General features: G+C 33.7%; 2 protein-coding genes across 2 annotated transcripts in view; both read left to right on the forward strand.

Moving 5' to 3' along the window:
* The first annotated feature begins 6,260 nt into the window (after nt 1-6,260).
* On the forward strand, nt 6,261-6,605 carry LOC150107226 (uncharacterized). Its single transcript, XM_090391725.1, has one exon. The coding sequence runs from the start codon at nt 6,261-6,263 to the stop codon at nt 6,603-6,605; it is 345 nt and encodes a 114-aa protein (XP_090247851.1).
* Nucleotides 6,606-10,451: 3,846 nt separating this feature from the next.
* LOC150107227 (uncharacterized) overlaps nt 10,452-24,164 on the forward strand; it is a 72,264-nt gene continuing 58,551 nt past the window's right edge. The window contains exon 1 of the mRNA XM_090391084.1: nt 10,452-10,549. The gene's annotated coding sequence lies outside the window, so the exon portion shown is untranslated. The remainder of the gene's footprint in view (nt 10,550-24,164) is intronic.

The raw sequence follows: 24,164 nt of genomic DNA on the forward strand, positions 1-24,164 counted from the left end.
CACTTTATTAATCTGCTTATTTGTCTTTATAAATAAATATGTGGTGTGTAACAATATTTCATAGAAAATTGTGATATTTTTCGTTCTATTGACTGACATTCAATAACTTCTGATTATAAGTTATGCTATTTAAAATGTTTTCAGTTACCTGATTACATATAATCATGTAACATTGACGATACGTCAATGTTACATGATTCGAAAGCGTTTGTTGTGCCGACATTTTACTTTTTTTTTTTTTTTGTATATCACTCAAGTAGAAGCAAATATGAGTAAGAATGTACGATAACCCTTCGCTTGACGAAAATAAATGATGATGGATTTAGTCACAGCACTTCATTTGTTTTTGTATTATAGAGAAACTCGAATGAAAATGATACAATTGATCCTTGCATAAATAAATAAGCATTGAATAATGATTATTTATTTAAATACAATATATAAACTTGAATATATTAAAGCATTTTATAGTGAAAGAAAAATAAATTATTTCTTTCACTTTCTTTCACAAAATAAATAAATGAAAAAAAAAAAAAAAAAAAAACCTCTCACAAGATCATTTGGGATTTCAGTGTTTTCTACTTGCACGATAAAGTGATAGAATGGGACAATTTACTTGTCGTTTTATCCCTTTAGCAAAATTATCCACTTCCACAACACGTATTGTCATCCCATGTAACTCGAACACACTACTACACGTTTTTCAGGCGCATGTGGCACGAGACTGCTGCACACCCTGTCTCGGTAGTTGGCGTCCTTAAAGAAGCACACACATACACACAAAACTTACTGCTGCTCGAGGTCACTAACGGTCGGAGGAGACGTGTGTGTCCGGTCACATATTTCCTGCTATGTGGACGTTGAAGATTGTCGATTGTCAAGGGGGTAGTTGAACACCAACACCTGCTTACTTTTTCTTCGTTGGTCGACGGAGCCAACGAAATGAACAGCGCCAGTTACTTGTCATCTTAAAAAAATCATCAAGATAAACTACAGTGTATAAAGATACTGCGGTTTTATTATTATTATTTTTTTTTATGATTTTGGTTTTCAGAATATGTTCATATTCGAGGAATGATTGCGTTTTTAAATTACGAATTGATAAAATATATAAGAAATTGCATGATTCACACATGGTTCCTTTTCATCTTTATTTTAATTATTTAAAATGACATAGTTTTCTAGAAGTCTATAACTAGGAATCCTAGTTATTATTATTATTATTATTATTATTATTATTATTATTATTATTATTATTATTATTCAATTGTGTATGTGTAAATATTTTAGAAATCAATAAAAAAATTGACAGAGTTCACAGTCAAAAAGTAACAAGAAACATGAAATAGAATAATGAAATATTTGACTTGCAAATGAGTTCAATTCGGGCCTAATCCAAAGGCCTAGGAATCGATTAGATGTCGTCGTAAAATGTGAGATGTCCCTAAAAGTGCAGTTGAGATGGTGTTATATCAAGGATGCTCGACTTTTCCAGATGTTTCATAAATCATTTCATAAATTATTATTATTATTATTATTCATCCTTTTACTGCGCCATCTTTTACTATGACATGCTTCATCATCCTTTTACTGCGAATATTAACACAACTCTTTTTCATAGACATGAACATTTCCGTTCCTTATATCACATTACCCTATTATCCATGTAATCCATGCCCATATGTACTTGTATACACACAGGTGCACATATATACATTATAAATTGTATGTCTGTATGAACATTATTATTATTATTATAAAAAGCTCGTAAAAAGGTAAAATATAAAAGACTAAATATGATGTATATTTAACATATTTGTGGTATACTTGTCACTAAGACAGCCAAATTTTAAGATGTCCATACCATCAGCCCACCTAATGAACCAAATAAAATCATTATAAAGCCAAATAATATCTTAATACTTCCCCAATCAGATAATCGTATGCTAATCTCTTTCCGTACTTCAAATACTTTTGAGATATTCTGATTTCACTTCAACAAGATCAAATCAGATTCATATAACTTTCTTTTTGTGCATAAATTAAACGGACTGCACTTTATCATTTTTTGTCTAGGGGAGGGAGAGAGAGAGAGAGAGATTTCTGTCTGAATTTCTCTCTCTTTCTCTCTCTCTCTCTCTCTCTCTCTCTCTCTCTCTCTCTCTCTCTCTCTCCACACACACAAAGACAAGCATCCTAGATTGATACATCTGGCATATTGTTTTGTTAAAGCTCACAATTATAGAATTTAAATTATTGTATGAATTTCAAAGGAAGAATGTTCAACGACTACAGCAGACGATGAAACAAAATATAACAAAAAAGTAATTTTTTGCAAAAAAAAAATATATATATATATGCTTTCTCCCCCCCCCCCCACGAAAGGTTGTCAACCTACAGTACATTAATACCGTAGATGGGCTAAGGATTTATTTTATTTTTATTAATTTTTATTATAAGTTTTTTATAAACCCTAAACTAAACCAGATTTGGAACTTATTCAATCTACTACAAGCATCCAATAAGCGACGTGGTGGTCTCCCACTGGCGACGCAATTTATCTGACAATATTTTCATTCATGTTAGTATACTCATCACTGGTAGAAAAACTGACAGAATTTCTTGACTCAGTTTTTACTTCTTCATTGGCATATTTTCATTTCATAGAATGTTTTAGAAATATTCTCCGGTGAAATTGTGGAGAGTTCTTTTCACTTGGTTACAAAGCAAATTAAACTTACCAAGTAGTTATCTGCTTGTTTTAATCCTTTATCCAAGTGTAAGGGAAAAAATTGCGCATGAAGTATCTTCACGACTAGGCTACTTGTATATAGAGGCTGATGACTCAACATCAATTTATATTGGTATACATTATGGGAGGGTAACTACCCCAGACAGTTTCGACGTTTATTGAGGTCTCATCAGTGGGAACCAGTCCATGAATATACCAAGGTTGAATTATTGCAGGTCATATTTTACATATATGTATCGCCTGTTATTACAATAATCTGGAAAACAAGGATATAATTTCTTGCCAAGTATAATTTCCTTCCCCTAATTTAAATGAAAATGTGTTAATTATACTCAGAACAAGCATTTTCAGCTAATAACAAGCCATCAAAAATGAAACAAAATGACAAAAAAATACGTTTTCTTGAAAATTCTATTATAATACCATTTTTTGAAATATTTCGAGATTTCTTGCTTACAAAAAAAAAGGCTTTGTTCTCGAGACGTAGCAGGTTTTGAATACTCGGGCTAGACGGCGCTAATTGTAAGAAAGTATTCTGTTCTCATATGCGGTTCAACATTCCGTATATGTGTTTCTCCGCGAGCAAATAGTGCACTGTATTTAAATAACAAACAAACAAATAAACAACAACAACAAAAAAAAAACTGGAAAGATGCAAGACGTAGAGTGACGTATCGTCTTTTAAGAGGAATGAAAGTAAGAAATGCAATAATAATAATAATAAATAACTAGATAATCAAATAAAAAAAATCCACATCAAACTTATGAAAATTTTAAACTGTTTTGCACAGTTTCTGTCTTAGCTAAAAATTGCTCTTCGTACTGTTTCTATTTTTTAAATTTTTTTGGGAAAAAAATCACAGGACAATTTTCTGAAATGATAGTAAATAATTGAATTATTTGTTCGATATATTAATCAATTTTCCATAATTGATATAACTTTGTATTCCCAACTGTGACGCTGCGAGCGCCACTACTATTATTACTTGGAGATCAATTGTGAATTGTGTCAACTGTTGACACAGAGTTCCTTTCATTTTTGCCGATTGTTTGCATATCCTACAAATGCACATTTTTATACATTTCATTTACTTCTACTATCTTGCAGTTGTGTGTATAGATTATAATATAGTCTCTGACGTAATATTTAAACGAACAAAATGGTTGATGTAAGAATACAAATCGTGTGTGTGTGTGTGCTCGCGAATATCTGACGTCCATTCGCACACTTAATTCTTAGTGCCCACTTTGCATTAATCAGCAAGGGCTTGATGTGATATGCCCTGACCATGATAAATTAATTGTGTTTACGAATTTACGAAAACAGATGGAGATCAAACGGATGCTACATAGATGAAAGCGCGCAGATAGTTTAGAGATCTTAACACTAGTGATATTGCACAGATTATATCGCGCGCACGCGCACACACACACGCACTGTCTCTTCCTTCTTCCTCATGAGGTCTGAAATATAAATCAAGATTTATTTATTTATATTAAATTACTTACGCATCCGAACAAGTGTGTGTGTGTAGGGGGAGGGGGAAACAATCACCATCAATACGGCATCAATTTTTTGTTCATTGCAAATGAATAAGAAATTACAATTGAAGAAAAATCACCTTACGAAACCGTGGCAAATAAGATTGTGAATATTCATTTAAATTACGAAAAAAGAAAGCGGTATATCTATATGTTTTTATGTTTTATAATACCTATACGTCTCTTTTAAATTTGTATTGGCTTAATGATTTCAAATTAAAATTTCAGATAATAAATTTTAAATTTAAATTTGAAATAAATGTTGTCATTGGAGTAAATCATATTAAAGAAAAACCAATATGTGCTTAAAATTCTATTATGTGTTTCTTAATCCTTAAATGTCTAGATCCGCCATTGCTCCATTCTGTTTGTAGTTTGCATAATAGTCAAAACGATTTAACAAGATAGAATTTTTTTAGCTGAATCACCGAAATTTCATTCATCTTGAATAAAAATTAAGGGTTTAAAATTTATAGATCATAACCTTAATCTCATTTGTACAAAACTTCGTGAACAATTCTTGCCAGATGTAATAACTGACGTTACAATAACTAAACGAATACAGGGAGGGAGGTAATGTGCTGCCATCTGAAGAGAAAATAATATACTATATCGTTACAAATTAGTTTTCAAAATTAGGATTTTTTTAAATATTTTCATTATTATTCTCTCCGTCCCTTTTTGACAAGAAAAAAATAAATTTGCACTTACACAAATGTTCTATACTACTCATGTTTCAGCTACAATATAGAAATCTGCGCTAAACTCACAAACTGGCGTAATCAAATATGATATTAAATTTAAATAACATGATGACTTAAGGCGTAATATATTCATAAATATAAAATCAATATAACACACTGAATCTCTTTAAAATGTCAATTTATTAAAAGAAAAACCTCCTTCGTGCTTTTATAAGCTTAGAGAGTCATCGGTATTTATTCTTTTCTCAAACCAGCATTTTGTAGAATAAAGAAGGCTGTAGGACCTGTTTTTAGGTGGGTCGCATTTAGAAAAGGTTAAATAGTCTTTTCTTTAGAAGATAACGCAATTTACTGGCAGTATGTCGGGGCTATTTTCACGTCTGAAATCATAAATAGGGTGTTGCAATTGAAGCAGATTTTCTCCAAATAAATCTTATATACGGATTTACTCTTGAACTGAATCGGATACTTTCTTCACTTATGCGTTTAATCTACAAATAAAATATTTTTCCACTTTATTTTTTTTTCTTGAATGACCAAGACCCTCCCCCCCTTCCTCGCTAAGTAAGCTGTACAGAGGTACAGCGCTACATTAGATATCGTAAGTAAATTATATTAATAAAAAATAAAAAAGAGGCTTCCTCGAGATTTGTAATAACAACAGATTGTTCCATCGGTAGTTTTTAAATGAAATTTAAACCAACCCTCTTTAGTTAAAATTGCCACTAGAATTATATAAAACATTGCTGAATGATTTTGAAAGTGTTCACTTAGCTTGAAGTTAAACTCTACTAATCGGGTGAAACTCTTCTTCTACACAACAAAACGGTTTTGTTTAACTCATTAACACCTTCTAATTAAACTTATGTGTCAGAAGTATCTCCCTTTCTCAACAGAAAAACTCAAATAACTCGAGGTAGAGTTACTCGTCAGTTAAGCCTCTAAAAATACTGTGGATGAAATTGTGAAAATAGAGATTCCTCATAGATTGATTTATAAGGATATGAAAGATATGAGTACGGCCTAGAGACTGAAAGAAGTCAATGTTTTCCGCTCACAAGGAAGATGCGAAGGATTGCAAGGACTATAGAACTATTAGTTTAATCTCCATGCATGCAAGATTCTACCAAACATTATTTTGAATAGGACTGAGGCCAAAGTCGAGGCAATTTTCAGGAAAGGCAAGGGTATCAGAGATCAGATCCTTTGCCTTAGACGGATAGATCATTGAGAAGTATATAAATCTTAAACTTCCTTTAATAATGAGCTTCAAAGATTACTCAAAAGCTTTTGACTGTGTTGAGGATGTTAAATTGTTGAAAGTAATGAAATTAATGGGTTTTACTCAACATATTATCAGGTTGCTACCTAATCTGTACAGTGAGAAAGAAGCCACAGTAAGAATACGCGTTCGATTAACTGATTGGTTTCAAGCAGCAAGAGAGTTTAGGCATGGATACCTACTTTCTCCTTATTTGTTTGATATCTATGCTGAAGACATAATGCTTACAGCACTGGATAAGCTGAAGACAGGAAAGACGATAGATGGCAGATGGTTCATCAATCTGAGATATGCTGATAACTCACACTCCTTAGGGAAGTGCTAGGATGAATCTTTGACAGTGTTAATGAGATCAGCAAGAACATTGGACATAAACTCAACCTTAGGAAAACAACGATTATAGTACATGAAAAAATATAAACAGAAAAGGTTCTGAGAAACACGTGCATTAATGGAAAAATAATTAACGACATCAGCAAATTTGTATACAAAGGATCCATTATCAATCTGAAGAATTACTGTCAGAAGACATCAGTAGAAGATTATGAATGGTGTGAACAACAGTCAGAGATTTGTCTAAAATCTAGAAAGATGGATCTATCACTACAAGACTAAAACTAAAGATTCTAGTCGTAGTTTTTTTCAGTAGTTATAGATGTGATACTTGGAATCTAAAGGAGCCTGATAGGAAAAAGGTTAACTACTTTTGATATATCGTTTTAGCAGAGCCTGTTGAGCATCTCGTACACTAATGATATTGTCAGTATAAGATGATATTGACAAGAAAGCTAAATACTTTGGAAATATAGAAAGAACAGAGGGAGCCTCAAACATTAAAAGAGGGAAAAATTCCTGGAAAAAGAGGAGTGGTAGACCCTCAATTGACTGGATAGATGAATGGTGCGTCTAAGTGATGGATGTCTTCGGAAAGCTCAAACCTCAAGAAAAATATACAATAGAACCACCTGGCAAGAATTCGTGTGTCTCATCATACAGGTGTGTGTGACCATATGATGCGATTTGACATCAGCTTCTGCTGATGTGAAATCAAATTATGGATACTAAACTTTGTTGAAAAATTTTCCGCTTGGTTATACTATAAATTTAAGATACCAAGAAATTATATACTTGGTTTAATCCTTTATCCAAGTGTAACCAAACAAAGTTTGCGCCTGAAGTAACTTCAGGACCGAGCATTATACATGTCTGCAAGGAGGTGTGCTTTGCATTATGGGATATTAAGGCAAGTGATGTGAAGTCATACCACCTTTATCACGAGTTGTTCCAGTCCTGAAGATACTTCAGGCGTAAACTTTGTTTGCTTACACTTGGATAAAGGATTAAACCAAATATATAATTTCTTGGTATTTTTAATTGATACTAAACTTTGTAAGATCATATCAATTCTGATTTTACTTGGAAAATCTTCAGTAGAAAAATTAATCAAAAAGATTTCGAAAATATACAAAATGATATGTTATAAATTATAATAAATAAATGTATTACAGAAGAGCTGGAATTGCGCTGTGTTAATTCTGGCGGAATACGTGAATGCGATCAGGTTAATAGATAGTAATGCACTACATTACTTACAATACTTACAAAATGCTTACGAGCATTTTGTAAGTATTATAGATTACTACAAATAGACCAATTGGCTGGATGCGCAGAGCTCTCAGACATTTTCACTTTTTCTGTTATTCTCTCACAGCATTTCCATAATTGCTTTTATCTTTTAAAGAATTACAAACTATCTATACAGTTTTTCTTATTAAAATCTATTATTATATGTATTTCTAATTTAGTTTAATTTAGTCTAATTCGATTTATCGACCTCACCTATTAATTTTTAATATTTCAAAATTTAAGTTGCGATATTTCTAGAAATAGTTTAGGAGATAATCAATTATTATTGATTTTATATATATATATATTTTGCAAACCACCCGTTTGATGAGACCATTTTCCATGGAAGTAAGGAGGCAGAACCTTTTTTTTTAATTAACTTTTTCCTACGTTATCTTACCAAGCACTTATTAACAAAAAATTCTGTCTAAATCAGAGTGATAATTTTTCATTTGTCGAATTGATTTTTTGCAGAGAAGTATATTATTGTTTTTGAAGAAGAGTCGTTAGTCTAAATCAGTTCCCAAACTTATGGATTCCAAGGCCCCCTTTGGAAAAAATTGAAATATTTCACGGCCCCCATCGAAAAAAAATCGTAATCGTAAAAGCGCCGAAATACGCAGGAAGTTTTTTTTTGTGAACCAACACTAATGTGTGCTTTTTTCCATTAAAATATAAAAAAAGAACAAAAAAATAAATAATAAATAATAAAAATTAAATACGTTTCTTTTAAAATTAAAAAAAAATCTACTTAGTCTTAAAACATTTTAAATTTGTTTTCATTATTTCACGGTCCCCCTCAACAAAACTAACGAACCCCAAGGGGGCCGTGGCCCACAGTTTGGAAAGCGCTGGTCGAAATCACCTTGGACCCTCCTTATCTGCATAATATAACTGTGATTTTATTCTGTTTTTTGTTCACAACGCAACGCGTTTTTTCCCCCCCCCCTCTTAGTACTTATCACGCCTTTTAAGCATAATTTCGGTACAAAGGTAGATATTCAGACATACAGCATCATGAGATTTTTACTATAAAAGTTCTCGGAAACTAGAATTTTTCATTTTGCAAGATACACAAACCAGCCAAGGGAATATTTGCAGTTGACAGACCTATAGATTATGCGAATAGGATTAATCGCCCTAGGATTAATAAAATTTTTATGAAGCCAAGTTACTTGGCCGTGACAGACCTAATATATAAGAGGAAAATGCAGATTATAGCATTTTCATGGTGAAGATAGTGACATTTTTAAGATGAAGATGAAAATGATCAAGATGGTTACATTTTTAAGATGGTATGACATTTTAAAATAAAATAATGGCATTTTTAAGATTAAGACAATGAAGATGATGACATTCTTAAGACGAAGATGATGACAATTTTAATCACAAGGATGCACAACCTCATCTGTCGCAAAAACTATGTTCATTTGTTGAGATTCTGTGCAAAACTTTTTCACAAAATGCAAGGTCGATGATACCAGGATATCATTGTGAATCGCGAAGACAGTATCCAACGTATGATTGTATCCTGTGCCATTACCTATGCAACGTCCTATTTTCATGAAAATGGGTTCTGGAGCTATGGTCAAGTCATAATCTACAATCTTTCTACATTTGTTTTAGAATATTTCTAGTGTAAACTTTTATACATTTAGTTTATAGTATTTTCTAGTTTATGGTCTCTTCATTCCCACATTCGTTTTGAAGGTTTATTATTACTTCGTGATTTCCATGTCACATTTAATTTTTTTTTACCGCAAATTTTATCTCATTCCACCAGAGGGCTATGTCGCACTTAAAGATTGTAAATGGATTGGAAAAATCTTCACAACAAATCTCTTGTTTCATTTACATAATGTGTTTTTTAATTAAGATTTCATTCCTCTAACAGTTAACTAGATTATCCTTCGTTTGGCTTTTAATAAAGATTTGTTTAAATAATAATAATAATTAGAGACCATATTGGTTGAAGCATGTTCGGTAGAGAACAAATATTTATTCTGTTGATTATTACATAAGTGAGACATTGTATGTCGTCTTACGAAACCTTAAGCAGGTTCTCTTGTTTAAAAACGCAAATAAACATGTTTTTTTTTTCTTCTTTCCTCTAATGATCCGGCATTTAGCATCTTACAAGAAGGGGCCGATAAAAGTCATCACCGGCTACAATAACAGAGACATAACTTATTGGACTGCAACTACCTTATGCGTTATTCTTACCTTGAAGCAACTTCTTCGAGAAGGAAAGTATGTTTACTTGCAGATGCCCATTGTAGCCATTCCACCTCTCCATTACAGTACGGCAAGCATGACCCGAAGGTCGCTAATGGGAAACCATGTAATAACTCAGTGTTCAGTAACATCCTTATCTCTTACAGGCAATAAACAAACACCACACCGGCTTGCAGATGATAGGGAGGATCTGAAATAAGAACCACTTGGATGACCCAAAATGTTTTAGAACAGTGTCTGGTCAAAGGGTAGAGACAGCAAAAGTTACTTTGTAAAGGTATTACGTTAAGCGGTTGTTCGCTGAGTGTTTTAAATTATGACAACATAGGAATCTTGTGAGAATAAAACTGTCGAAATTGTCGTTCAGTTCACTTCGTGTTCACTGGATTTAATTTTGTGATAGCAAATGTAAGTACATACTTGTTTATTTACAAATCTAAGAAAATTGAATGAAACAGTTGAAAAATAGCATACAGTGCAATGGAAAAGAAATTGGAAAACCTCTGTTTAATAGTTCAGATTCTTTTATGTGGCTCACCGCGGCAAATGCTGAATCACCCTTGTTCTGTAAGTTGTATTCTGATGGAAAAATTAATGAAGAATGTTATTCATTACTCCTGTACACGAATCCTTCAAATTGCTTTTGCTACGACTTAAAGATCATCAGATCTAATCATACATAAGTATTCCGTTTCTATTTATTAAATATTCTGTTAATTTCTTTCTTATTTATTATTATGACAAATACAACGAATATGTTTCAGAATCACACTAACATTTTCATCTCTTTGATCTGGTATTACTTCATCAATTCAATTTTTATCCAAGAGCTTAAGATTACAAGTAGTGCTCTTGTTATAATCGTAAATATTACTTCAAGGAAGTCTAAATTTTTTGATATTTTTGAAGTCCTTTAAGTTTTGCACGGAAAGTACCTATTTCTACAAGTACTATTTTTATTTCAAAACGAGTCTATTTCAGTTTTCGAATGTCAGTATATTATCTTTTCTAGCTAGTCATCATCTACGTGTTATCCATATTTGCTTATTTTCAACCTCTCTATCTCTCTCTCTCTCTCTCTCTCTGTCTATATTCATGTAAATGAATTTTAAAACTCCATATTTTTCTAATGTATGCTCTTTTCACACACAGTTCGTGCATATTGGGAAATTATACTTTTTTCTTTCTTTTTTTTCCTTTTTTTTTCTCCCACTTACTCCAGTATATCATTTTGGCAACCTGATCATGCTGTTGTTCGTAATTGGTTTATGTGATTAAAAATGGTCCATTGTTTCTTATTTAAGTTTATAAAGTCTGCATTTAGTGTTTTCAAAGATCTTTTCAATTCCTGCTTTCATGAAGTTTGTTTGCAGTGCTTTTTGTTCTGTACAACAAAAAATGTCATTTTTTTTTGTTATTTCAGCTGAATACCTGATCATAGAAACAGCCAAAGTGTGCATAACTTTTATATTATGTTCTACCACTGAGTGTTGATATTATAATGTTACGGATTCGTTTGATAATTCTGAGCTGGTTATCATTTTAGTTTTAGGATGTGAAGAATATCATTTGCTTTAAGGATTTCCGGGCATCTTTGTTCTTTATATCTTTGGCAAATCAATTCCTGCTGAAGGGAAGAACTGTTATTTAATAGAGAGTTCGATACACTTATCAAATCAAAATTCGACAAATATATCGTTTCTGAAACTTCTAACTATATTGATTATGGATTCGATCTCCGTTGGTATTTCTCGTGTAATTTCCAAGTTGCACATCTTTTATACATGGATGACTTTTTCATATTGAAATTTATTTCCTAGATATGTCCTGATTAGAACTGTTGTTAAAGGAATTATTGGCATCATATCCCTGATATGATGGTGATAATCGGTGATAGCGAATTTCCTGGAAATTCATACAATTTCTCTTGTTGTCATATCCTTATCCTTCCATTAATTTACTGATATTTTTACTGATCCCAAAAGTTTTTAAATATTTTGCCATCTATATGGAAGGAAATCAAGTGCTTGCTTAAATCAATCCACGCCATGTATAAACGGATTTTTTTTTTCATTTTTAATTTCTAAAAAGAATCATTTTACCAATCGATACTCGATATTCTGTTCCTTTACTGTGTGTATAGTCGTCCTTTAGTACTATTGGATAAAGTGGATTTCTTTCCAAGTCATTAAATAAAGGTAGTCATAACTGACACTAATTTAAACATTATTATTAAACATATTATTGATGAATAATACTTGGTCCTAGCTACTATTATTAGTAATGGTATTCCAATCTTCGCATTTTTTCCTTTTATGCTTTAAGTTTAAAGACCTGACACGATTATGGCTTTTCATATATCTAATTTTGTAATGACAGGGATGTTACTCGACTCTGCATAGTCTGTTATGTCTCTCCACGTGTATGCTTTACTTATACTGTTTAGTAGTAGCAGCAGAAATCAAAGTTGTTCGTGCAAAAAAAAAAAGAAAAAACTCTCGCTTTTATTAGTTAGGTAAATGGCCTTCGTAACTTGGTGAAACGTCCTGCTTATTTGAGACCTGAAGTGCCTGATGCCATATTTGGTCTTCAAAGAAGGGCCCCCCCCTTCTACTCCCCCCATCTTTTTTGTTCTTTCTCTCACTAATGTACGTACCCTCTATTCAACTATTCGCAAAAAATCTTGACAAGTACAGCAAGCTATCATAGAGTAACTACGATTAAACAAACCCTTTCAAAACTTCTTCCAACAGGAACAATAAGACAAACGTCTTAACCAAAAAAAAAAAAATTAAAAACAAAACCTAACCAAAATCTCACATCTACTTCCTCAATTTTAGCAACATACTGTACATTTATATTAGCATTTATGCGAGTCACAAACATCTGTGCCTGACTTCCTATTTTTGAACTCAAAATTACAGCTAAAACAACCACGATGCACTTTAATTGTCCAAATTACACTCTGTATGATCCCTTCTGCCTCATAAATGGCAAAAGGAATGGCACTTGTGCCTTGTGGGATCCCATACTGCTTGCCAGAGAAAACAACATATATAATCCCCTTTTTTCATCTCGTGTAGCTTAAGGTTTACTTGCTCCATTCAGTAAAATTCACCTGTTCTATTTACCGCTCTCCAAATTCTGAAAACCACTCTAAAACTTCTAATCCCTTAAGATAGATTTTATGTGATCCCAGTTACTCCAACAAGAAGATCATCTTCTTAGGTGACCTTAATCCCCACATTTCTATCTAGCTTTCCTTTTCCAGTTTCACTCAGCAAGTTGTTAGCGATGTGAAAGTATTTTCTATAAAGAGTGTTCTCATGCAATCAACTATTTATTAATCCGAATAACTGTAAATTCTCTATACCCTCCCAATACCCTTGATCGTTTCATTATTAGTTCTCCTTTAAGGTATACTGAAAAGGTCACTCAGACCTTAGTCTTATGCAAGTTTTTCTTTCCCACAGAACGTCCCCCCCCCCAACCATTCGCAATCTCATGTCCTTTAACACCTTAAAGGGTGTCAAGTGCAATGATCTTCGATTCTTCTACTCAAAAATCTTGGTTGGCCTGCTGCTTTCACTCTAATGAAGGTCTTAATTCCCCAGTTATAGAAAGTCTTGTCCACTTTTCAAGCTTTAACAACAGGTGTACCAAGGGAGTTCAAGGAAGAAATTGCATACCATCGGTGGTTTGTAAAAAGAACTTCAGCTTTATGTTCCACCTACAATGAAGCACTCAAGAAATGCAAAGCAATAATCAATAAATCAATCCAAATTTGATTTGTTAGGACTAATATCTCGATCTCTCCAGAGCATTTAATTGAGTCCTGTTCATTTGCTCTGTAAATTGCCATTCTTTGGTCTACTTTCCACCTTTTGTAACTTCTTTTTTCCCTGGTTTTTCACTATATGTCTCGGTGGACAACTTCCTCTCTTCAAACTTCCACACAAATGCAGTGCTTTTGCATAGAAAATATCGTTTACTTTTTTACCAATACATATTGGTGATCATCTATCATATAACAATAATTTTATCCATAGTTCTGATGATACTACACTCTATTCCTCTCTGTTCATTTAACAAACATTGCAGCGCATGCTCACAGCTTCAATATTTCCTAAACCCATTGCCTTAAACACTGATCATACAATTATGCATTTGAGCAAGTATAACCTAATCAACTTTAATATTACAATAACACAGCTTTGTCTTCTTTCTAGCGAAGAAAAAAAAAAGAAATACAAAAATGTATGAATAAACAGATCATCAGATAAGACCTGTCGCTTCTTGGACTGATATTTATCGCTAGGAAAAACACATTAATAGAATCCCCAATCTCCTAAAAAACATTCTTTCCTCTCAAGCTGCTTTTTACCCATTTCATCTTCTGATTTTGTACAATTGTCTACTCATCCTTGGAATATTGTTCACATGCTTTTAATGGTGCACTAAAATCCTCCATGAAAATTCTCGATGCTATCTGTAGTTGAGTGATTCGGTTGATAGATGATCTCTCTCATCGATTTACTACAAACACGCTCTCACATAAGGAATTTTTAAATTATCATCTGTCTCTTCCGCAGGTACTACCTTAGACGTTGCTTCATCGAGCTGACATACAACATTCCTTTTCTTTAATGGACCTGTCGAAGTGAGAGCGGCTACCAGACATATTTTTATAATTCAATTGCAAATTCGCCTAACCTACTTCTTCTTTTATTCGACCACTGTTCCACCAAAGTCTGGAAGAGACTTTTTTTACGAAGTGTTCCTTGACTACTACATCATTAAACAGTTCAAAAGAAATATTACTCTGAATCCTTATAAATATTTTTCAAGTCATTGAGGAATACGAACTTTGTTCTTTCAGATCAAAGGACACAAACTGTTATCCTTCTGGGATCGCTGCTAAGAGCGCAGTCTTTGCGGTGATTGTTTCCATCCTACTATTTAGAAATTTTCCAAAAAGTAGGAAATAAGCTTGAAATTGTACCTCTTGATGTTATGAATTAAGGTGAAGCAACCAACTAAGACACAAGCTATGAAGGCTAGTGTATTCCGTCAGCTGGCTGATGTTTTCTTCTGGCCAGTTTGCCTGTTTAGTGGGATGCAAAACCCGACTTTCCGGAAGGGGGGGAGGTAACTATCTACATATCAGTAATATTACAAGTAAGACAGAATTGTGATATTACTTTGCTAATGTGACTTTGGTAATTTTTACAGAGTAAAATAATTTTTACCACCCAAACTTGAGAAGGCTTTATTGCAATAATTTACCGTTTGGCAGTAAGTTCTGCATGCCTATTTCGAAACTGTATCTATTTGTCGCTCACATGAAACCGATTAGATATTCATTCTCAAAAACACTTCTAGAATGAATATCTGATTAATATTTAATACTTGAAGAAAACTTCTCCATGCTCGATTGAGGAAAAATTGCCCAACTAGTGACGTGTCTAGTGGTATTACCCTTTAATGGTAGTTTAATCTCTCTCTCTCTCTCTCTCTTTCTCTCTCTCTCTCTCTATTTTCTCTCAGGGGTATTATTAATTCTCAGTAACATTCCTGTCTTTTGTTTATTAAGGGGCAGTCATTAAATCGCATATCATATAATCGCAGTGATGCGCGCACACCAAAAGATTTCTCTTTCTCAATGTTAATTATGCATATACATTTAGTTATAATTTAGTGTATGTTGTACGCACACTAAAACAATTTTTCCTTCACACGGTAACTTAAAGAATCACTGATTGCTCATTCTGTTCACTTGAAAACAACTTAAAAATTTTCGAACTTTTAATTAAGAAAGCCATAATATACAAAATCATTACTGCTTTGTGGAAACCTAAAATCTTTGTTTGTTGCTAGTATCAATATGTTGTTAATGTGTCAATAACTTTTTTTTATATGAATAGAAGAGCAGAGACATTGTCAACAACAACAACAACAACAACAACAACAACAATAAAGACACTGTTGCCTGCTCATTTCATATTATTGGATGGATGAAGCAGCTCGTAGAAGTTTCAGACAAACCTAAAGATTAATCTTATTTATCAATGTGATATACACCCTGGATTTCAGAAGCATAATTTAAAGAAGACATTTTTGTGGGTCCTCTGATAATATTGAATTCGACAAGTACGAAAGAATAACGAATGAACAATCATGCTATTCTTAATAGTTTTTAGAATATATGAATGACCTCAAATTACAAAAAAGTGTCAATAATACGCTAAACCACTTTGAAGAGTTAAGTGCATTACAAGCTTGGAAATTCATTTCTTAAACTCTTTTCTTTGGGCTATTTCCCTTAAACATATAAGCTGCGATAAATGGCCAAAACTTTAAGACATCAAAGAAGACGGAGAAAAAGGTACCAGGAAGAAGAGCATCGAAATACTGGATGATTATTTGCTTGAAGAAAATACGAGTAGCTCGCTTTATGTAAAAGTAAAAATGGAAGTTTTTATAAATTCTCCATGTGATAAAAAAATATAAAATCTATTTTTCTACATCACTGGAGCTATTTGTGGATATTCACTTATTAGAAGGAAAATCAGTTTTAAAAATGGTTACATTCTCAGGCCTGTTTATTCAATTACCATTGTGCAATGGTGTCGTAGTCATAGCTTTGTTCATTAAGCATATGTTGATTATCAGAATTATTCACTTCCGTTGAGGAGGAAATAACCCAATAAGCTTAAGTTTTAATAAGAAAACGCGATATCGCGTGATTGGCAATGAACATGTTAAACCTTCATCTCGGTTTATTTTTCACTTATTTTTCTCTTCATCCTTCATACTTATTTTCGTTTTGTGGACATAAATATTTTATATTATGAATATCATAGAATGAATGGAAATTCTGAGAAACAGAGATTATATCCTCGATGAATATGCAAAATGAAATCCATTAATTGTTTAATATCTTAATAACATAGCTTGTGGGCGTGAATGTCCAGCAGCAAGATTTTTCATGCGAATCATAGGATTTTTGTGTCTAGTTTTTATTCTCCATGACAAGATGATCTGATCTAAACTGTAATTAGGACATAAGTATCCACAATGTCTCCTCCTGCTATATAATCCCTCTTGAATGTAATAAAATTTGGAATTCGACTCATCCCGACACGAACTGTCTATCTGCCAAGAAGCTTTATATTCTTAACCATCGCACAGCTTATGGATCATTATTTCACATGAACAGAAGATTCATGTGAAATAATGAAATAACCTTGATGGTATTACGATATATATTTCTGCTGTAAAAGAGCAACCCTTCAACACATATGAATTCCATCACTATATCAGGACACTTTATTCCAGAGATCAAATACGAAAATTTTTTAAGCCATTTCAAGGCTACGATAAGTAGGAGGGTGGTAATCTCACACCAGGTAATGAAATTCAACTCCCATCTAAAGACAATTACAAACACCCATGCCCACAGCACCATTTGAACTCAGTGTTGCTGCGTGGAGAGTGGATACACCGTTCACGTGATCAACCAGGCCCCTAACCCGCTAATTACTAATTCTATGAAGCCAGTGCATTACGTCCATAGACTGCGTTCTTTGACCCGTTTGCAAGTTTTGCAGGATGAAAAATATCGTTCCACCGGTATATAAAACTGGTTAAGTCATATTAACCTGGGAACTCCTTACAAAGGTTTTTTGTTTTTTTGTTTTGCACTGTAGATGGTATTCGAAGCTGGATCTAAATGCAATGCAAATATTACATCTTTTTTCCGAACTTTCCACGGAGGCCTTCTGACATCGTTAGTGGCCAAAGTCAGGAAAACCAAAGCAGCGAATGTCTGCAGTCATTCTTATGCTTATATAAGACTGTGTACTGTCTGAGAGAAAGCTGCTTCGTGTCAGGACAAACTTTTCAAATGAATGCGTGCAATTTTTGTAGTGTCGTAGTGTTCCAATGCTGTGCTTACAATGAACTCATATCTTACGCCATCTAACTTCTGTTTTTTTTTTTTTTTATTTTAGACACTAAAAGAAAAATTGAAAATTTTCACTTCTTGTCAGATGATTAAGTTATTGCAGCAGAAACGGTTATTAGATCGATGAGCGTGATGCTTTTTTCTTAAAAAAAAAAAAAATACACAATCATCTTTATTGCCACAGACTCATAAAATAACTACCTGGATTGTATTGTGTGTGGTGTGTGCATTACTGAATTGATTATGTTGTAAAATAACTGTAAAATGGCAGAAAAGACAGAAAAACAGAGTTGACGGAAAATAACTTTTTTGTTTCAATGAAATACTTATTTTCATTATTTCATTACTCCCCCCCCCCAGAAAAATTACTTTTCAGCACTACCTCGTATTTTATTGAATAGTTATTCTAATCCAGTTCCTCTTACCATTATTGCATAACCTTTGACCTTTTCACTTTGACCTTTCACATGGATATGGGTTAATCTATTTACGTGTTAGATGACATTTATCGTCTAGTGTTAGACCACCGTCTTGCTTGCTGGATGCCTGAAGTGGTTTGGTCTCGAGAGAGAAGTTTTGTGATCATGTAAAACAGTTCATTGGCAATCCTTCATAGGTTTACAACCTTTCCTGGTAGGAAAGGTTGTAAACCTATGCAGGATTGTAAACAAGGCTAAAAAATGAAAGGCTCTTCTATTGATTTCCTTATTTGCCCATATTCTGCATCTGAGTAATGTGTTTTCTTGAATCTATTCATATTATCGTCAAATCTTTCGTTTCAATATCGCTGTCCCCTTGTTTTCCTTATTTGTTTTCTTTCATCAGTAACAATATTGTTATAATTTTTAGTACTTTATATCATCAGATGTTACATTCTTTTTATTTTATTTTAATCTAAAAATAATAATTATCTATCGATTCCAAATCGTATTCCACTTGTAACTTTCCACATGAACAACAGTAATCATTACGCATTATAAATTACAGAATTTTTTCTTCTTTTCTGTTTTCAACCTGTTCCCCTCAGTTTCTTCGCAAGTGTATGTTAGTTCGAGATTCGTTGGAGAGAGGCAAAACTTTATGCTTCGAAGCTATCGAATTTATCCGATGCAAATATCCCTCATAACTTCTTCATAAAAGGTAAGCAGATTTGTCATAATCGATCTCGTCTTTTAACGAAGCCATATGCTGTGTCGTGTTCAGCAAGTAGTTCCTGTCAACTCTTCCTAACTCTACGTCATTAACATTATATTTTGGATATGATTTCTAATATTTTCTTCATTATTTCGTTTATAACACTAAAATGAATTACTGGTTTATAATTATCCATTTTATTTGATGATCTATCCTTATGAATTGGAATAAACCTTAAAAACTTCCATTCAGAAGGAAGTATTCACAATCTTAGCCACTCGTTAATGATGATCAGAATTTTATGTACATCATTACTACCAAATGCGTTTAAGATTTATTTTATTTTGCATGGAGTAGGAGGAAACCAGCGCAATTAGAGGAAAAATATGCTCACATCCACAGCCTTATACCAAGCAAGCGACATTTTAGCCATTTTATTTTATCTCTTTTTCCACCGAAAAGCTTATTTCATCCCCCCCCCCCAAGACTAGTTGCTGTGGAGAGAAATGGCGAATATCTGCATTCAGAAATAATTTCAAAACTTTTCATAGTAAGCATAGCTGCCCCTTACTATAAACAAGTATTGAATTTATATGCATATAAGAACAAGGCTGTTATTTCCAGGGTTATGGCTATAATGTATCTTGTTAAGGTTGATCTCTTATCTGTTTCCATGAATGCAAAACCAATTATTTCAGCAAATACTTTTCGCAATATAAATTTCTAAGGAATGTAAACCATATTAACGTAATAGCAAAAAACGAATATCTTTTCGAACTTTGCTGAGTGGTAAAAAGGAACGTATTCAGAATACATTTATTCGACTTTTTTTTTTTTTTTAAATCATGAACGTCAAGCATGGTTAATATATATTATTAAAATATCCATCATAATATAATAATACGATGAAGTATAAGAAACATGAGCTTCGTCATATTATTTCTTGTTCATCATCATTATATTAATGCAACAAATCAGCTATAAATGCAGAGTCAAGAGTTGTTGATCTCACAACAGTGACAACAATTCAGTTCTCGATTTTCAGGTGAATTTGTTTAATGATTCAGTTGAATTAAAAAAAAAACAAGTTCTTATTAAATCTGCCATCCTAAAAATGCAGAACATTGTTCTATCACGAATGATCTCCATCCTTGTGAGTTTCCGATTTTATTGGCCCAACAATTGACTCCTAATGCTTGCACTATGCGCAAGATTTGATATTGATAACATGTCTTAATTAAACATTATGAAATAACAGATAATCAGATATCATGGCTTTATTGATTAAATGAAGAACTGTTCCATACGTACATACTACATGTAATCAGAGTAATGAAAATATTTTGGTAAAGCCTCTGTAACTCCGTAGTTTTGTCATAAAAGTTGAAAGACTTGTACTGGAATCCCGTCATTTTATAGGAAAAAAAAAATGTTTTATTTTTATCTCAAGAACAGAAAAACCAGTATTAGCAGACAGACTGAAATCTAAAGACAGAGGTGCGGTAGTGGAATGACTACTTGAGTGGGACACCCCCATGCGACGAGTCGTACCACTTTCTGGACGTTAGGCGATAACAGTAGTACTTTTTTTTTTTATTGCCTATGTAACTTCTTGCTTTAAGGTTAAGTACGATCTTCCTAGTAATTATTTCTTTTCATCAAATTTCGTATTATAATATATTAACGTAAGGTTTTTCAATGATTATTCTTCGAATTTTTGATTCCCCAACCCTTTTCTGTCGCAAGATGAATTTAATTTATGATGATCTTCCAGTCTGCTGTCATAAAAGTTGAGTTGTCTGTCTATCGAAGGCTTTGGGTAATTTATGCAAGAACCTTCGTGGGTAGTAGTTATGCCCTTCATGAATTAGCAACATTTTATTTTCTTTAAATAAATATTAGATATTATTTCTATTATACATTTCAGCTGGCGATCATACTAAGCTGTTGCGCAAAGTGAACGTCTGCATTCATGGTGATTGGAAGAGCTTAGTTTATGGTTTCTGGCTATTGTAGCTGTGGTTAGTGGAATTTTTCACACAGAAAGATCGAATTTGTAGCCTTCAAAAAAGAAAAAATTCTAGAACATTCTCTCGCTCTCTCTCTCTCTCATACACGTTATTTTCAAAATTAGTCTTAGAAGACCAGTCATGTTCTCCAACTTTCCGTAAAATTTCATACTGTCTCTCCTCTCCTCTCCCTCCCCAAACTCCACTAAAATCATTCATCTTTCTGACGACATATAGAATAAACTTTTTAATAAAGGATGACTGAAAGACCTTCTTAGCCAAAGACCTCCTGGGGCTGGTTTCGTATGGAGTTGGAAGGATTTATCCCATAGATAAAACCTTCCTGCTGCAAATAAAACCGGCTAAATCTCTTTCAAGGGAAAAATCTTGAAAAATGTTTTCTGAGTCCTTGAGGGATTAGAACTCTGGTCGTGACAATCAAAGGGTTTCATCCAAACCGAATGAGCTAGAGACACTTTTAATTCGCTAAGTATCTGTCGATTATTCTAGTACGCGGTGATTCTAAACATTGACCAACTTGGACCTTTTCTCTACCTTGCAGTTAGTACTTTTCAATTTCTAATTTCAATATACATTATGTTGGGATGTTCGGGATGGTGCACTAAGAACGGCTATTAAAAATTCTTGATCCTTTCCAGAAAAGGCTAATCAGCCATTCAAGATTTATCCAATCAATGATTCCCTCCTTCACAAACTGACTTCAACTATTATCTCACTGACTTTCTTTTTCTGGTTTATGTCCTTTCTATAGCGAAACAGTGGAACAGCATCCATTCCAAGGGCGCTGGTCCTCTGTAGAAAGATTCTGCTGTATAATGATAAACATGATCTTATATTTATCCTATTCTCTCACCCAATAGTTTATCATGTTAATATACTCAGCTGGATTACTTCTGTGTAACCATCAGAGCACAGGTAACACAAATTTTTCTTAAGTGTCAATATAATGCTCGGTGTTCGTTTCCTTCGACTGCTACGATAAAGTATCATAGTCCAAATAATGAGAAGAATCCCTACAGTACAACTCCTTTACTACAATTATCAGACAGGGCAATTTTAATTTTATTCTTGTAGGGTTCTCCCGTTCCTCGATCGCCCCTTAGGACTGGTTGAGCCCTCCTAATGAGGGATTAAGTATGTTTTGTGTTCACGAAACCGGTTTGCCTGTTCTGAGGGACGAAAAATCCGAGTTTCCGGAAGAAAAAACACTCTACCTCCTAGCTCATGAGACCAGCTAACTCACCTTTAGTCGAAAGAGACCAGATAAAGTTTCCTCACGTCATGGATGAATCGAACCCAGATCTTTCCGACCAAAGGGCTTCGTCTATACCGTCTGAACTAAGGAGGCTCTAGACAGGGCAATGCCCTCTGGCATTGTCCTGGCTGTTATTTTCACTGCTGAAGAAATGTTCTCTTGGCATTCGTCAGGCCCAAACATGTCCATCTTATTTTCAATAATGAGTAATCGATTCATTGCTCTACACTACAACTTTGGAACAATTTGTTCTCTACTCACGGGGAACTCTTCACAGTTCAACCCGAATCTAAGAATTCTTTGCACTGATGTATGGTATGAATACAGAAGGTTTCGAGAAAAATCAAGAGACAATGCAGTTTAGTGTGTAAAAGTCTAGGACAGGCGTGTACATCTGCGGACACTTTGAACTCCTGGACCTGGGTTCGATTCCCGTTTCCAAAACGTAAGGAACCTTTATCTGGTATCTTTCAACTAAAGGCAAGTTAGCCTGTTTTATATGGAGGCAGGGTTTTTTTTTCACCCGGAAACTCGGGTTTTTTGTCCCCCAGAATAGGCAAACCAGCCCCATGAGCACACGCATCTACAGACATTGGACACACCTGGAGGCATAGAGAAAACCATTTTATCCTCCAAGCGGTCGCGGTTGTGAAGTCCACAGTTATAGAACCTGAATGGTTCGTGAAAAAGCTTAAGACAAGAAACACACACACACACACATATATATATATATATATATTTTTTTTTTTTTTGTAAAACAATACTCTATTAAAGGATATTCAAATAAGTTGGTAAAAATTCATTGAACTCTCTCCAGAAAATACTTCGTGAATTCGATAAGCCAACACTCTTTTAGGTGTCCGTACGCATTTCTTGCTAGTAGGAAAAAGCTGAATACAACAATACCGCATTCGTATGTCACACGTCTATGTTAATAAACGTAACATTTCAATGTTAACCAATGGTACCCCGTATGTACATCTGCATCAAGGTTTCTAATTCAGTGGTACCGTACCCCGGTACCACTGAATTAGAAACCTTGATGCAGATGTACATAAATGTCACTTACGCAGACGTATATGCAAAATACTCAAAATACTTGATTACGTGCGTTTCCACGTGTTCTAGGGAATTATTTAAGAATTCTGCTGGTCAGTAATCGTCAATAGTGTCGATCACAATGGAAAAAACAAAGGAACTTTCGGAGTTTGATAACTAGCGTATTGTAGGTGCCCGTCTAGCTGGAGCCACGATTTTGTAAACAGCAGAGCTAACTGGTTTCTCAAAAGATGAAATATCCCAGGTGTTTAATCAGTGAAAAAATAACCGACATTGCTTGTCTAAGAGACACAACTGTGGACTAAGACAGTCTCTCAGGAAAAAGATCGCCGTTATCTGAGAAGGCTTGCACGGACAAACAGAACTTTTCCGTGCAAGCCTTGTGCAGCAATTGACTGAAGCATTTAAATGCTGTTCCCGATCCATATTCAACCAAATATTGCCAGGGAATTGAAGAGGATCGATATTGGCAGTCGCATGGCTATATGGAAACCACTGATTTCTGCGAAGATCCGTCTATATGTGTCAGGAACACAGTGACTGTAAACTGGAATACTGGAATAAAGTCATGTGGTCCGA

This window comes from Typopeltis vanoorti, chromosome 4 (assembly GCF_054136105.1).
Source record: "Typopeltis vanoorti isolate ZY-2024b chromosome 4, IOZ_Tvanoo_1.0, whole genome shotgun sequence".
Taxonomy (NCBI): Eukaryota; Metazoa; Arthropoda; class Arachnida; order Uropygi; family Thelyphonidae; genus Typopeltis; species Typopeltis vanoorti.